This window comes from Delphinapterus leucas, chromosome 11 (genome assembly GCF_059928025.1).
Source record: "Delphinapterus leucas isolate spDelLeu-1000000601 "Yukka" chromosome 11, BTC_Dleu_Yukka2, whole genome shotgun sequence".
In the NCBI taxonomy this organism is placed as follows: Eukaryota; Metazoa; Chordata; class Mammalia; order Artiodactyla; family Monodontidae; genus Delphinapterus; species Delphinapterus leucas.
The window spans coordinates 33046682-33061479 of NC_143139.1; the positions used below are offsets into that span (position 1 = coordinate 33046682).

General features: G+C 33.8%; 1 protein-coding gene across 15 annotated transcripts in view; it reads left to right on the forward strand.

Annotated features, from left to right (window-relative positions):
- PPHLN1 (periphilin 1) overlaps positions 1 to 14798 on the forward strand; it is a 144189-nt gene that overhangs the window by 78646 nt on the left and 50745 nt on the right. For all 15 annotated transcript variants that reach the window (XM_022572442.2, XM_089920554.1, XM_089920555.1 and 12 more), the window contains one exon: positions 13654 to 13794. In XM_022572442.2, coding sequence (XP_022428150.1) covers positions 13654 to 13794 — 141 coding nt within the window. The remainder of the gene's footprint in view (positions 1 to 13653; positions 13795 to 14798) is intronic.

A 14798-nucleotide genomic window follows, 5' to 3' on the forward strand; every position in this document is an offset into this window, starting at 1 on the left:
TTTGACCTGGCAGAGAATATAAAAATCTCTGTACGATGACAAATTATGTATATTCGGAGGAGATTTCTCACTTTACAATATATTTTTGGTTGCCTTTTAAGGAAGGTCCTTTGATAAAACAGATCAAGCATTAGAATTCGATGTACAAATTGTATACCTACATACATCTTAATACACTATGAAAAGATCCTTTCCAAAATAACTAATGTACACTGCTCATAGAAAGTACAAACCAGTACAAACCCTATCAGTACTCAGAAATAGAGCCTTTCTTTTTTAAAATGCTGATCTGTCATTTAGCTATCAGTTGTTCTTAAATAGGTCAAGGTTTCCTTGTTACTATAGCTATAATAATAGATATTTATGCATATTTTCAAGTAAAGATATAAATATATCAAGCTGTCCTTCTTTGGTACCTTTCTAGCACTATTTAAAAGCATGAACAATACACTAATACATTTAATAGGGTCAGTTTGCCTATTTTCCTTAATAATTTAGAATAATGGTTTTTATATTAATAATAGAAATATGTGCTTTAAAATTGCTAATTTGGACAGCTGATAATTTTTCTCAGAGTACTTAAACCAAAAACTTGCAAAAATACTTAATTTTTTGTTTCCTAAATACTATATCTTCAATTAGCAAAGCTTTATTAAGATATATTCTTTCTCCCCCCTCGTCATTTTTGATATCTCTTAATTTTTTAAAAAAAATCTCACTATCCACCTTTTCCAGATTTTAAATATTCTATTTATAGTCTTTTTTCATTGCTTGACTGGATTTTGACTCTGAATAGTCAGTGACATTGGGTCTAGAAAGACTTTTTTTCAGGCTTCTTGTTTTTTCTCTAAAATATGCCCAGAATTTGCTAGGTTTTGAATTAATGAGAAGTCAGTAATCCTAAAAATCTATATGTGGGTCATAGGTCAGACATGATTTTTTGTTGGACCAAAGGCAAGGTGAGAACAGGGTTGAGATTACTTGAGTATGTTTGTTAGTTGGTGTACATCATGAGTGTTGAGCAGCATTATCAATCTCGTAGCATCTAAATGTTCTTCAAGTTACATTGATACTTTTCCATACTGGAGATAAAGCAGTTGAGAAATTCTTAACGATACTCTGTCTTTTGGGCACAGATAGTCACATTTGTTCTTGGGTAGTTTTTAAATAGTTGCTCATTTCAGTCATCTATGTTTTATGAGAAATAAACTTTTTGAGAATTTTGACTTTGGTTCTATAAACTTCTTTCTGATTTGAAAGAATAAGGTGGAAGGAAAAAAGGACTTTGATGCTGTGGAAGAGTTTGGCATAGTGCTGTGTGTGTGTGTGTGTGTGTGTGTGTGTTTAAATCTAATTGTGACAATCTTTATATTAGCTGTTGAATAGAGAGGAGATTAAATATTTAAGTTTCCAGTTTATCTTCTCTTGCTGTCATCAATATAGTTTTAAGCAATTTGGTTGGGAGACCATGTAGTTTATAGAGAGTCCAGTGAAATTGAAGGTAAATTCAGTGATATGTTTAAATATTCAGGAATATTATAGTTCATTCTTCTGTAACAGTTTGCATACATTTACCTTTTGGACTCTAATAGAGAATTTCCCAAAGTATTTGATAGAATGATAATTCTGAAGGGTCTTAGTGGTCTGAGGGAGAACAAAAAAGATTCTGTTAGCCCCCTTACATTTGGGAAATGCTAGATTTAAAAGAGGTAGGTTGATTTTGGCACTTCAGCACTTTTCAGAGATTTTAATATGTTAATATGCTCATCAGTGGTCTGTGACAGGAGGATGAATAATAAAGTTTGCATAATTTATCAAATTTTTGGCTTGAATTTTTTTTTCACAGTGCTAATTTTAGGATTAGTGTTTTAAGGCATGTATTTTCAGAAAATAATACTATACTGGCTTTCTCATAGTTTATTTAAATTCACTAAATATTCATTCTGTGTCTGTTTGTGTCAAACAGTGCATTAGAGACACCATTTTAGCTTTCAAAGAGCTTGCAGTCAAGTTTGGTAGAGATATAATTTACTATCTGTAAATATATGGCCATGAGAGTTTTGCTTTTGGCTATCAAAATGAAAAGCAAATTATTCAGAGATTATTAGAATGTCGCAGTAGAGCAGGTTGTTGCTTCTTGCTGCAGAAGAAAATTTTTAAATGTTTCTTATTTAAATGTGAAAATGTGAATTATGTTGTTTCCATGTATCAGGTGTCATTTTCTGCTTACCCTGTCCCTAGTGAAGTATGCCCAACTTCCATGGCCCTCTTTCAAATTCAGATCCATTCAGTGAAATCAGTAGTGCTTGAGATAATAAGACTCAATATCTTTCTTGATTCCACTTTTCTTCCTTTCCTGTTGTAAAGTTTTTTGCCACTATTTCACTGATGACCTTATATTGCCTTTATTAAAAATTTCTTTTACTTGTCTAGTTATTTAGATAGATAGATAGATAGATAGATAGAATGTATCTCATGTCTTGTTTTCCCTCCAGTACCTTGGATAATATATATCTAATGAACTAAACTAAATTTAATTACTAATAAGCTCTTTTTTTCCAGTTTTACGGAAATGTAATTGACATACAGCACTGTATAAGTTTAAGGTGTACAGCATAATGAATTGACTTACATATATTGTGAAATGATTATCACAGTAAGTTTAGTTAATATCCATTGTCTCATATAAACACCACAAAAAAGAAAAATATTTTTTTCCTTGTGATGAGAACTCTTAGGATTTACTCTCTTGTCAACTTTCAAATACACCACACAGCATTGTTAACTATAACCATCATGTTGTACATTACGTCCTCAGTACTTATTTATCTTATAACTGGAAGTTTGTACCTTTTGACCACCTTTATCCAATTCCCACCCCACTACTCCCCAGCCCTCACCTCTGGTAACCATGGATATGATCTCTTTTTCTATGAGTTTTTAAAACAATTCCATATATAAGTGAGATCATACAGTTTTTGTCTCTCTCTGTCTGGCTTATATCACTTACCATGATGCCCTCAAGGTCCATCCATGTTGTTGCAAATGGCAGAATTTCTTTCTCTTTTATGGCTGAATAATATTTTATTGTGCATGTAACTTCTTTGTCTGTGTATCAGTTGATTGATACTTAGGTTGCTTCTGTATCTTGGCTATTGTAAATTATGCAGCTATGAACATTGGGGTGCATGTACATTTTCGAGTTAGTGTTTTCATTTTCTTCAAATATATGCCCAGATGTGGAATTGCTGGATCATATGGTAGTTCTCTTTTTAATTTTTTGAGGAATCTCATACTGTTTTCTGTAGCGGCTGTACCAATTTACAATCCCACCAACAGTGCACAAAGGTTCCCTTTTCTCCACATCCTCCCAGCATTTGTTACATCTTGTCCTTTTGAGGCTGGTCATTCTAAGAGGTGTGAGGTGATATCTCATTGTGGTGTTGATTTGCATTTCCCTAATGATTAGTGATGTTGAGCACCTTTTCATGTACCTGTAGGCCATTCATATATCTTCTTTGGAAAAATTTATATTCAGGTCCTTTGCCCATTTTTTAATCGTATTATTTGGTTTTGTGTGGGGTTTTTTGTTTTTTTGTTTTTTTTTGCTATTGAGTTGTATGAGTTCTTTATTTTGGATATTAACTCTTTGTCCACATATATGATTTGCAAATATTTTTTTCCCATTCTGTAGTTTGTCTTTCATTTTGTTAATCATTTCTTTTGCTGTGCAGAAGGTTCATAGTTTGATATAATACCACTTGTTTATTTTTTATTTTGTTGCTTGTGTTTTAGATGTCATATCTAAAAAATCATTGCCAAGACCCATATCAAGGAACTCTCTTTCCTGTTTTCTTGTAGGAGTTTTATGGTTTCCAGTCTTACATTTAAGTCTTTAGTGCATTTTGAGTTAATTTTTGTGAATAGTGTATGTTAGGGCTCTAGTTTCCTTCTTTGACATGTGAATAACCTGATTTCTTCAGCACCATTTATTGGAGAAACTTTCTTTTCTCCGTTGAGTATTCTGGCCTCCTCTGTGAAATATTAGTTGGCCATATATGCATGGGTTTATTTCAGGACTTTCAGTTCTGTTCCATTTGGCCTATGTGTCTCTTTTTATGCTGGTATCATACTGTTTTGATTACTGTAGCTAATGAGCTCTTTTAGTGTCAATTCAAGTTATTTCTCTCTTCGTTACTTGCCTTTTATCTTCCCAAAACTCATCTACTCTGATGTGTTTATTATGCTCATCAATTTATATTTTTGTATGTAGGTCTAGAATTATGATGAAGCTTGAAGTTCCTATTTTGAGTGTGTTTTAATAACTTTTTGTTTTGTTTGTTTTGCATTGACCTAACTAAAATGCAATCTAGTGGCAGAATTATTTTGACTGTGGGGTAGTCAGAACACAGTATAAATAATCTTTCTTGACATCATCTGAAATGAACTGTTGTCTATCTAGTGTTAGAAACCATATATTGATATTGTGATTTATTTCTTAAATTATTTTTTATTGTAGTATAATACATATAACATAAAACTTCCATCTTAACTGGTCTTTTTTTTTTTTTTTTACGTTCCACATCACTTTTATTGCACAGTGGATAGATAATAAAACAATCTTTTTTTAAAAGGATACTTATACCAAACAACCATGGGGAGTACAGGGATATACATTCCCAAATGCAAAGAGGAAAAAGGAGACAGTTAACATGACTTTTTCCAGAAGCCAGAATGAGCCCCAGAGTTTTGCCACAGTAAGACTAGTGGTACATAGTTTGATATGGTCACATTTAGCCAGTTTATTGGTATAGTGTCAGCAGTTGCGAAAAAAAGAACTACGCAATGGAGACCTTAATGCTCAGAGAACCATTAGGTGGCAGTAGGGACACAGGTATCTTTTTTTTTTTTTTATACAGCAGGTTCTTATTAGTTATCCATTTTATACATATTAGTGTCTACATGTCAATCCCAATCTCCCAATTAATCCCACCATCACACACCCTGCCCCCACCGCTTTCCCCCTTGGGGTCCATACGTTTGTTTTGTACATCTGTGTCTCAATTTCTGCCCTGCAAAACCAGTTCATCTGTACCATTTTTCGAGGTTACATATATGCGTTAATATACGATATTTGTTTTTCTCTTTCTGACTTACTTCACTCTGTATGACAGTCTCTAGATTCATCCACGTCTCTACAAATGACCCAATTTTGTTCCTTTTATGGCTGAGTAATATTCCATTGCATATATATATACCACATCTTCTTTATCCGTTCGTCTGTCGATGGGCATTTAGGTTGGTTCCATGACCTGGCTATTGTAAATAGTGCTGCAATGAAAACTGGGGGAGCATGTGTCTTTTTGAATTATGGTTTTCTCTGGGTATATGCCCAGTAGTGGGATTGCTGGGTCATACGGTAATTCTAGTTTTAGTTTTTTAAGGAACCTCCATACTGTTCTCCATAGTGGCTGTATCAATTTACATTCCCACCAACAGTGCAAGAGGGTTCCCTTTTCTCCACACCCTCTCAAGCATTTGTTGTTTGTAGATTTTCTGATGATGCCCATTCTAACTGGTGTGAGGTGATACCTCATTGTAGTTTTGATTTGCATTTCTCTAATGATTAGTGATGTTGAGCAGCTTTTCATGTTCTTCTTGGCCATCTGTATGTCTTCTTTGGAGAAATGTCTATTTATGTCTTCTGCCCATTTTTGGATTGGCTTGTTTGTTTTTTTAATATTGAGCTGCATGAGCTATTTATATATTTTGGAGATTAATCCTTTGTCCGTTAATTCGTTTGCAAATACTTTCTCCCATTTTGAGGGTTGTCTTTTCGTCTTGTTTATGGTTTCCTTTGCTGTGCAAAAGCTTTGGTTTCGTTAGGTCCCATTTGTTTATTTTTGTTTTTATTTCCATTACTCTAGGAGGTGGATCAAAAAAGATCTGGCTGTGATTTATGTCAAAGAGGGTTATTCCTGTGTTTTCCTCTAAGAGTTTTATAGTGTCCAGTCTTACATTTAGGTCTCTAATCCATTTTGAGTTTATTTTTGTGTATGGTACTAGGGAGTGTTCTAATTTCATTCTTTTACATGTAGCTGTCCAGCTTTCCCAGCACCACTTACTGAAGAGACTGTCTTTTCTCTTGTATATCCTTGCCTCCTTTGTCATAGATGAGTTGAGCATAGGTGCGTGGGTTTATCTCTGGGCTTTCTATCCTGTTCCATTGATCTATATTTCTGTTTTTGTACCAGTACCATATTGTCTTGATTACTGTAGCTTTGTAGTATAGTCTGAAGTCAGGAAGTCTGATTGCTCCAGCTCCGTTTTTCTCCCTCAAGACTGCTTTGGCTATTTGGGGTCTTTTGTGTCTCCATACAAATTTTAACATTGTTTTGTTCTAGTTCTGTAAAATATGCCATTGGTAATTTGCTAGGGATTGCATTGAATCTGTAGATTGCTTTGGGTAGTATAGTCATTTTCACAGTATTGATTCTTCCAATCCAAGAACATGGTCTATCACTCCATCTGTTGGTATCATCTTTAATTTCCTTAATCAGTGTCTTATAGTTTTCTGCATACAGGTCTTTTGTCTCCCTAGGTAGGTTTATTCCTAGGTATTTTAATCTTTTTGTTGCAATGGTAAATGGGAGTGTTTCCTTAATTTCTCTTTCAGATTTTTCATCATTAGTGTATAGGAATGCAAGAGATTTCTGTGCAATAATTTTGTATCCTGCAACTTTACCAAATTCATTGATTAGCTCTAGTAGTTTTCTGGTGGCATCTTTAGGATTCTCTATGTATAGTGTCATGTCATCTGCAAACAGTGACAGTTTCACTTCTTCTTTTCCAATTTGTATTCCTTTTGTTTCTTTTTCTTCTCTGATTGCCATGGCTAGGACTTCCAAAACTATGTTGAATAATAGTGGTGAGAGTGGACATCCTTGTCTTGTTCCTGATCTTAGAGGAAATGCTTTCAGTTTTTCACCATTGAGAATGATGTTTGTTGTGGGTTTGTCATATGTGGCCTTTACTATGTTGAGGTAGGTTCCCTTTGTGCCCACTTTTTGGAGAGTTCTAATCATAAATCGGTGTTGAATTTTGTCAAAAGCTTTTTCTGCATCTATTGAGATGATCATATGGTTTTTCTCCTTCAATTTGTTAATATGGTGTATCACATTAATTGCTTTGCCTATATTGAAGAATCATTGCATCCCTGGGATAAATCCCACTTGATCATGGTGTGTGACCCTTTTAATGTGTTGTTGGATTCTGTTTGCTAGTATTTTGTTGAGGATTTTTGCATCTATATTCATCAGTGATATTGGTCTGTAATTTTCTTTTTTTGTGGTACCTTTGTCTGGTTTTGGCATCAGGGTGATTGTGGCCTCATAGAATGTAGTTTGGGAGTGTTCCTTCCTCTGCAATTTTTTGAAAGAGTTTGAGAAGGATGGGTGTTAGCTCTTCTCTAAACGTTTGATAGAATTCACCTATGAAGCCATCTGGTCCTGGACTTTTGTTTGTTGGAAGATTTTTAATCACAGTTTCAATTTCATTACTTGTGATTGGTCTGTTCACATTTTCTATTTCTTCCTTGTTCAGTCTTGGAAGGTTATACCTTTCTAAAAATTTGTCCATTTCTTCCAGGTCATCCATTTTATGGGCACAGAGTTGCTTGTAGTAGTCTCTCAGGATGCTTTGTATTTCTGTGGTTTCATTTTCTTCTCCTTTTTCATTTCTAATTTTATTGATTTGAGTTCTCTCCCTCTTTTTCTTGATGAGTCTGGCTAATGGTTTATCAATTTTGTTTATCTTCTCCAAGAACCAGCTTTTAGTTTTATTGAGCTTTACTATTGTTTTCTTGGCTTCTATTTCATTTATTTCTGCTCTGATCTTTATGATTTCTTTCCTTCTGCTAACTTTGGGTTTTGTTTGTTCTTCTTTCTCTAGTTCCTTTAGGTGTAAGTTTAGATTGTTTATGTGAGATTTTTCTTGTTTCTTGAGGTAGGCTTGTATTGCTATAAACTTCCTTCTTAGAACTGCTTTTGCTGCATCCTATAGGTTTTGGATTGTATGTTTTCATTGTCATTTGTCTGTAGGTATTTTTTGATTTCCTCTTTGATTTCTTTAGTGATCTCTTGGTTATTTAATAACGTATTGTTTAGCCTCCTTGTGTTTGTATTTTTTACGTTTTTTTCCCCATAATTGATTTCTAACCTCATAGCGTTGTGGTCAGAAAAGATGCTTGATACAATTTCAGTTTTCTTAAATTTACTGAGGCTTGATTTGTGACCCAAGATGTGATCTATCATGGAGAATGTTCTATGCGCACCTGAGAAGAAAGTGTAATCTGCTGTTTTTGGATGGAATGTCCTATAAATACCAATTAAATCTATCTGGTCTATTGTGTCATTTAAGGCTCATCTTAACCATTTTAAGTGTATAGTTCAGTGGTATTAAATACATTCACATTATTATGCACATCACCACCCTCCATCCCCTTAACTCTTTTCACCTGTAAAACTGAGACTCTACACCAATTAAACAAACAACAGCTCTCCAAAGCAATTTTATCAGTTTATTCTCCCCCTCCCTCAGTCCCTGGCAACCACTATTATGCTTTCTGTCATTATGATTTTGACTACTTTAAGTACTTAAGTGGAATCATATAGTATTTTTTTTTATGACTGGCTTATTTCATTATGCATAGTGTCTTCTAGGTTCATCCATGTAGTAGCATATTGTAGAATTTCCTGTTTCTTTTAAAAGGCTGAGTAATATTCCATTGTGTATGTGTGTACTATATTGTGTGTGTGTGTGTGTGTGTGTGTGTGTTAAATGCTTTATATTATTTAGAATTCCTTAGTGGATTTTTAAATAGGTTTAAAAGATACTTTAGTGATATTTTGGGAAATTGATTGGGGTTTTTGGATGGGCTAGGAGTACATTCTTTTTTTAAAAATTTTTTTACAGTAAGTCCTTGTTGGTTATCTATTTTAAGCACAGCAGTGTGTGTGTGTGTACTGCATTTTGTTTTCTTTTCATTGGTATGTTGTGTTTTCATTTTCATTCATCTCTAAGTATTTCTTACTTTCCCTTGTGATTTTTCTTTGTTTGTTTAAAAGTGCATTAATTTCCAGAATTTTGTGAATTTTCCAGATTTTTCTTTTTAAATCTGTTGAGACTTAATATGTGCCCCAATACAGGGAAATGTTCCATGTGCACTTGAGAAGAATGTATACTCTGTTGAAGTTTGGTGGATTGTTCTGTATATGTCTGTTAGATGTAGTTAGTGTATTGTGTTGCTTAAGCCCACTATTCCTTACTTATTTCCTTACTTATTATTGTGAAACTGTTTATTTCTCCCTTCAATTTTGTCAGGTTTTGTTTCATATATTTTTATAGTTTGTCATTAGGTGTGTAAATGTTTGTAATTGTTATATCTTCTTGCTTTATTGAAACTTTTATTAATGCATAATTTCCTTGTCTCTTGTAACCTTTTTTTATTTAGAGTTTATCTGTCTGATATTATTATAGCCACTCTTGCTCTCTTTTGTTTACTATGTGCATGGAATATCTTTTTTCCATCCTTTTAGTTTCCACCTGTTTGTGTCTTTGGGTCTCAAGTGAATCTCTTGTTGATAACATATTGTTGGATCATATGTTTTTATTCATTCTGCCAATTTCTGTCTTTGGACTGGAGAATTTAAACCATTTACACTTGAAAGTAATTACTGAGGAGGGACTTACTCCTGTCATTGTGCTATTTGTTTTCTATATGCCCTGTAGCTTTTTTGTTCCTCATTTCCTGCATTCAGGTCTTCTTTTGTTTTTAGTTGAATTTTTGTAGTGAAATGTTAAAATTTCTATCTTGTTTCCTTTTGTGTATATTTTATAGCTGTTTTCTTTGTGGGTACAATGGAGAAGACATTTAACATCCTAAAATTGTAACACTAATTTAAATTTATACCAGCTTACCTGCAATAACATACAAAGCCTGTACTCCTTTACAGCTCTGTCTCTACCTCCTCATTTGTTGATGTTCCACAATTACATCGTTATACATTGTGTGCTGCCCTAAACCATAAACTAATAATTATTTTAAATACATTAGCATATTAAATTATCTAGAAAATAAGACTTGGAGTTATAAACCAACATTGCAGTGATACTAGTTTTTACACTAATAATTTTTTTCTTTAAATGTCATAGTCTCCTGAATCATGTTGCAAATAAAAAGTGCAGTTTCCAACTATTTACAGTAATACTAGCTGTTTTAACTATGCATTTAACTTTATTGAGCTCTTTATTCCTCCATGCAGCTTCGAGTTACCATCTAGTGTCCTTTCATTTCACCTTGCAGGGCTTCCTTAAGCATTCCTTGCATGACAGATCTAGTATCATGAACTTCCTCAGCTTTTGTTTATCTGGGAATGTCTTAATTTCTCCCTCACTTATGAAGGACAGTTTTGGTGGATATAGCAGTCTTTGTTGGCAGTTTTTTCTTTTAACACTTTGAACATATCAGTCCACTGTCTTCTGGCCTCCAAAGTTTCTGATGAGAAATCTGCTTAATCTTAGTTGAAGACCCCTTGTATTGATGATGATGATTTCTTGCTGCTTTCAAGATTCTCCCTTTGTCTTTATCTTTAAAGTTTGATTATAATGTGTCTTTTGAGCTTCTTTGAGTTCATATTGGGTTTTTTTGAGCTTCTTGGATGTTTATATTTATGTCTTTCATCAGATTTGGGAGTTTTCAGCCGTTATTCATTCAAGTATCTTCTCTGCCCCTTTCTCTCTCTCCTCCTTCTGAGATTCCCAGAAGGATGTATATATTAAGTGTATATTGGTCCACTTGATGGTGCTCCACAGATCCCTTAGGTTCTGTTCACTTTTCTTCAATCTTTTTTCTTTCTGTCCTTCAGGCAATAATTTCCTATTTCCTTGTCCTGTTTTTCAAGTTCACTGATTCTTTCTTCTGCCTTTGAATCCCTCTAGTGAATTTTTTATTATAATTATTGGTCTTATTAGCTATGAAATTTCTTTTTCATTTCCTTTTAGGTTTTTTATTTCTTTATTGGTATTTCCATTTTGTTCACACATTGCTTTCTTGGCTTTTCCCACAACTTTCTTTAGTTCTTTGTGCATCTTAGAGATGGTTATTTTAAAGTTTTTTCATCCAGTAGATCTGCCATTAGGTCTTTTTCAGGAGCAGTTTCTGTTGATTCATTTTTTTCTTTGAATGAGCAATACTTTGCCGTTTCTTTGTATGATTTGTGATTTTTTTTGTTGAACACTGGGCGTTTGAATCTAATAATGTGGTAACTCTGTAAGTCAGATTCCCCCTGTTCCCCTGGGCTTGCTGGGTTTGTTGTTGTTGTTGTTACTGTTTGTTTTTTATTGTTGGCTGTTTCTGTACTGAGGATCAGTCTGAGGTGTAAACAAAGTCTTCTCTGTTCTTTCTGAGCCTTTCCCTTGTGCCCATTTACTTTCTAACTTCCCCCATGTATACAGTTTTTTTTTTTTTAACATTCTTATCTTTAATGTCTGGCTCCCAAAAGAGGAAGATGTGAAAAATGAAGGGGGGAGGGTTCTGGTCCTTTATATCCTCTGGAAGTCACTTCAGTCAGAATAAGAGGGGCTTGCAACAGTCGGGGGAGATATAATAATAATGGCTGTTCGCCTGTTTGTCTGCCCCTCTGATCAGAAGCAGCAGTCAGTGATCGGAGCACAGTTCCCTGATATTTGAAGGATAGGGTACTTTTTCCCCAGTCTGACTCCCATAAGCAATGTGTAAGCTGCTCTAGGAACATGTACACAGCTTCCTGCCAAGTGGGTAGGGGTGGGAGATGGGCAGCTGCTACTGTGTGAAGAGCTGAATTTAACCTCAGTTTTACCACCCATGTCTTCCTCGGAAGGGACAAGGCTTCAACAGAGTCCAGAGTTCCACAATAGTTAAATCAGACATTATGCCAGTGTAATTTTTTGTGTAGGTTGGGAGACAGATTGCTAGTGCTTCCTATTCTGCTGTTTTCCCAGAATCCTCTCCCCTTAAATGATTCGTATACTTTCAATTTAAATCCCTTAAGATATATAACTCAGACTTATAAAAACCAGGTTTTTTAAAAAAGTAGATTATGCATGCACATGTCAGAAATTCAAAAGGCATTGGAAAAGGTACAGTGTCTTCTAAGTTATCCCTATTGAGACAGCCTCTTCTATCATTTTTTTCCCCATAGGTAATATCCCTCCAGAGATAGTGTGTTCATATATATGCATAAAGGTATATATACCCATGCTTCCCTCTTCCCTTTTGTTTTTTACACAACTGGCAGTATATTTATGGGGAATGACCTTCAGGACTTGCCAGGAGAAAAATTAGGATACATTATGCAATATATTTAGACTGTTCTTATTCTTTTAAATGATTTCTTAGTATTCCATGGTTCTAGATAGTGCATAATTTACTTGATGGACATTTAGGTTGTTTTCAATCATTTGCCATTAATGGCAGCCATATCTTAGCATTCGTTGCTCATGTGTGGTATCTGTAGATTAAGTTCCTACAGGTGAAGGTGCTTGGTGAAAGGGATATGTGGTACATTTTGATAAATATTGCCAAATTACTCTCTAAAGAGGTTGTGGCAGTGTACAACACATTAGATGTTAGAATGCCACTGCTCTTACAGGTGAAAAATACCACTAATTAATATATATCTTGTGACTTCTGTAAACCTACTGCTGTTTGCTGCTACGTCAATCGCAAAAACCATAAGTTTTTTGATAAACTTGTGATAAGTACAGTTTTCTTATTTCCTCCTTCACCTCCCACCCAACTAAAATATACAGCAATAAAATATATTAGCTCAAACTTTACTCTTTCCAAGTTACTGCTTACTGCAGGCTCCATGAAGCCAAGAACTTTTGTCTGTTCTGTTCATTGATATATCTAGTGTCACTTGAGCAGTGCTTGGCATTTATCATAGAATAAATTTTTGAGTAAACTAATGCATTGTAGTTAAATAATAGTTTTCCCTCATTTATTTAGTTTTCCTCTTTTCATCAAAAGTATTTTTAGAAAGTAAGATAATCCGCTTTGGGCTTTTTATGGGATCATTTACTCATTAATGAACTATTGCAGTATTGTTGAAGTAATAATTATTGCTGTTTGGAGTTGTTTTCTTTTCAGTTATTTCAATAAATTCTTAGGTTACAGGAGGCAGGGTATTTTTAACTTCTGAAGTAGAGTCCTTTTCTATGTTTCTGTGTAATATATTTGCTTATGTGTGTTCACACTTCTCACTTCAGTTGGACTTTTTTCTTCTGTGTTTCTTATATAGATTGCTTAAGGAATAGTTACAGGACAGAACCTTCTAGCTCTGTCTTAATATAGTATGAAATATAATTTTGGAATGGAATAAACCTAGAGGCTTTGTCTTACCTAAGATTTAAAAAGTAGCCATCATTTCCTCTTTAATCCTCCTCACATAAGTTCATTATGCATAGCAGGATTGAAAGTGTTTCTTTTCTTAAGACAGGTTAAATTTAGCACTTTCTCTTGAGATAATCTGCCAATTGGTGCTTATATTCAGTCATCTAAAATGCTGTATGTCCTTTAAGAAAGTAATAAAAGATTTCTAATTCTTTTTAAAGGCGGGATCCACGGCACCATTGTTCATTGACCAGCCAGAAGAACCTGAGACAAATGCAACAGATGGCATAGAATTATTCGAAGACAGTCAGCTAACCAGTCGCTCTAAAGCAATAGCCTCAAAAACCAAAGAGATTGAACAGGTGAGAATCCAGTCTGCTTAAAGTACAAAATCTTTTGTTCCTGTCATTTTGTACACAGTAGTTACAGTAAATATTTATTGAATAAATATTTCATTTTGTCTTTTTCCATTTGTGACCCTGAAATTACAATGTAAAAAATTCTAAAAAATGTTTGATTTGATTTCACAGTAATTTTGATCAGTTTGGTCCTCCACCCCTGCTTACTTTTTTTTTTCTCTTTTTAATAAAAAGCAAGCTTCTATTTTAGAGAATATTAATATTCTAGTTAGTGTGGAGCAATTAAAGAACTATTAAACGTAGAGATGGGTTGAAAAATATTAAATATACCAATATAATAGCAAATGTTAGTTTTGAATACTGGGATTACAGATGTTCCTTGATGGTTTTCATTATACTTTTAAGTATTTTTCAAATATTAAAGAAAAAATAAAGGATAGGTATTTAAATCTAATTTTAATGATGTCATTTTGAAAGGTCAGGGTCTTGTTTTTAATAGATTGAATAGATTGCTTAAGGAATAGTTATAGGACAAAACCTTCTATCTGTATCTTAATACAGTGTGAAATGTAATTTTGGAATAGAATAAGCCTAGAGGCTTTGTCTTACCTAAGATTTAAAAAGTAGCCATCATTTCCTCTTTAATCCTCCTCGCATATGCTCATTATGCATAGAAAAGTTGAAAGTGTTTCAATATGGAAATATTACCTGCTTTATAGGGTATTATCACTTTATGAGAATTAAATGAAGTAAATGAAATGTGAAAGGGCTTTCTAAAATGTGACATGTTGTACAGCTGTTTGTTTTTGATGTTGTTACTCTCTAGTGCCTTGAGTAAATGTCATTATATTGTTATATAATCTTCTAAAAACTGTTGGAAATTAAGAACAAAATTAAACCTTTTCTCAAGGTGCTGTCCATTTCCACATCAATTAAAATCTATTTCCCTTGGTTAAGTAGAAGATCTTATTTAAATCCTAGATATGATTGTGCAGCTTATATAGGAA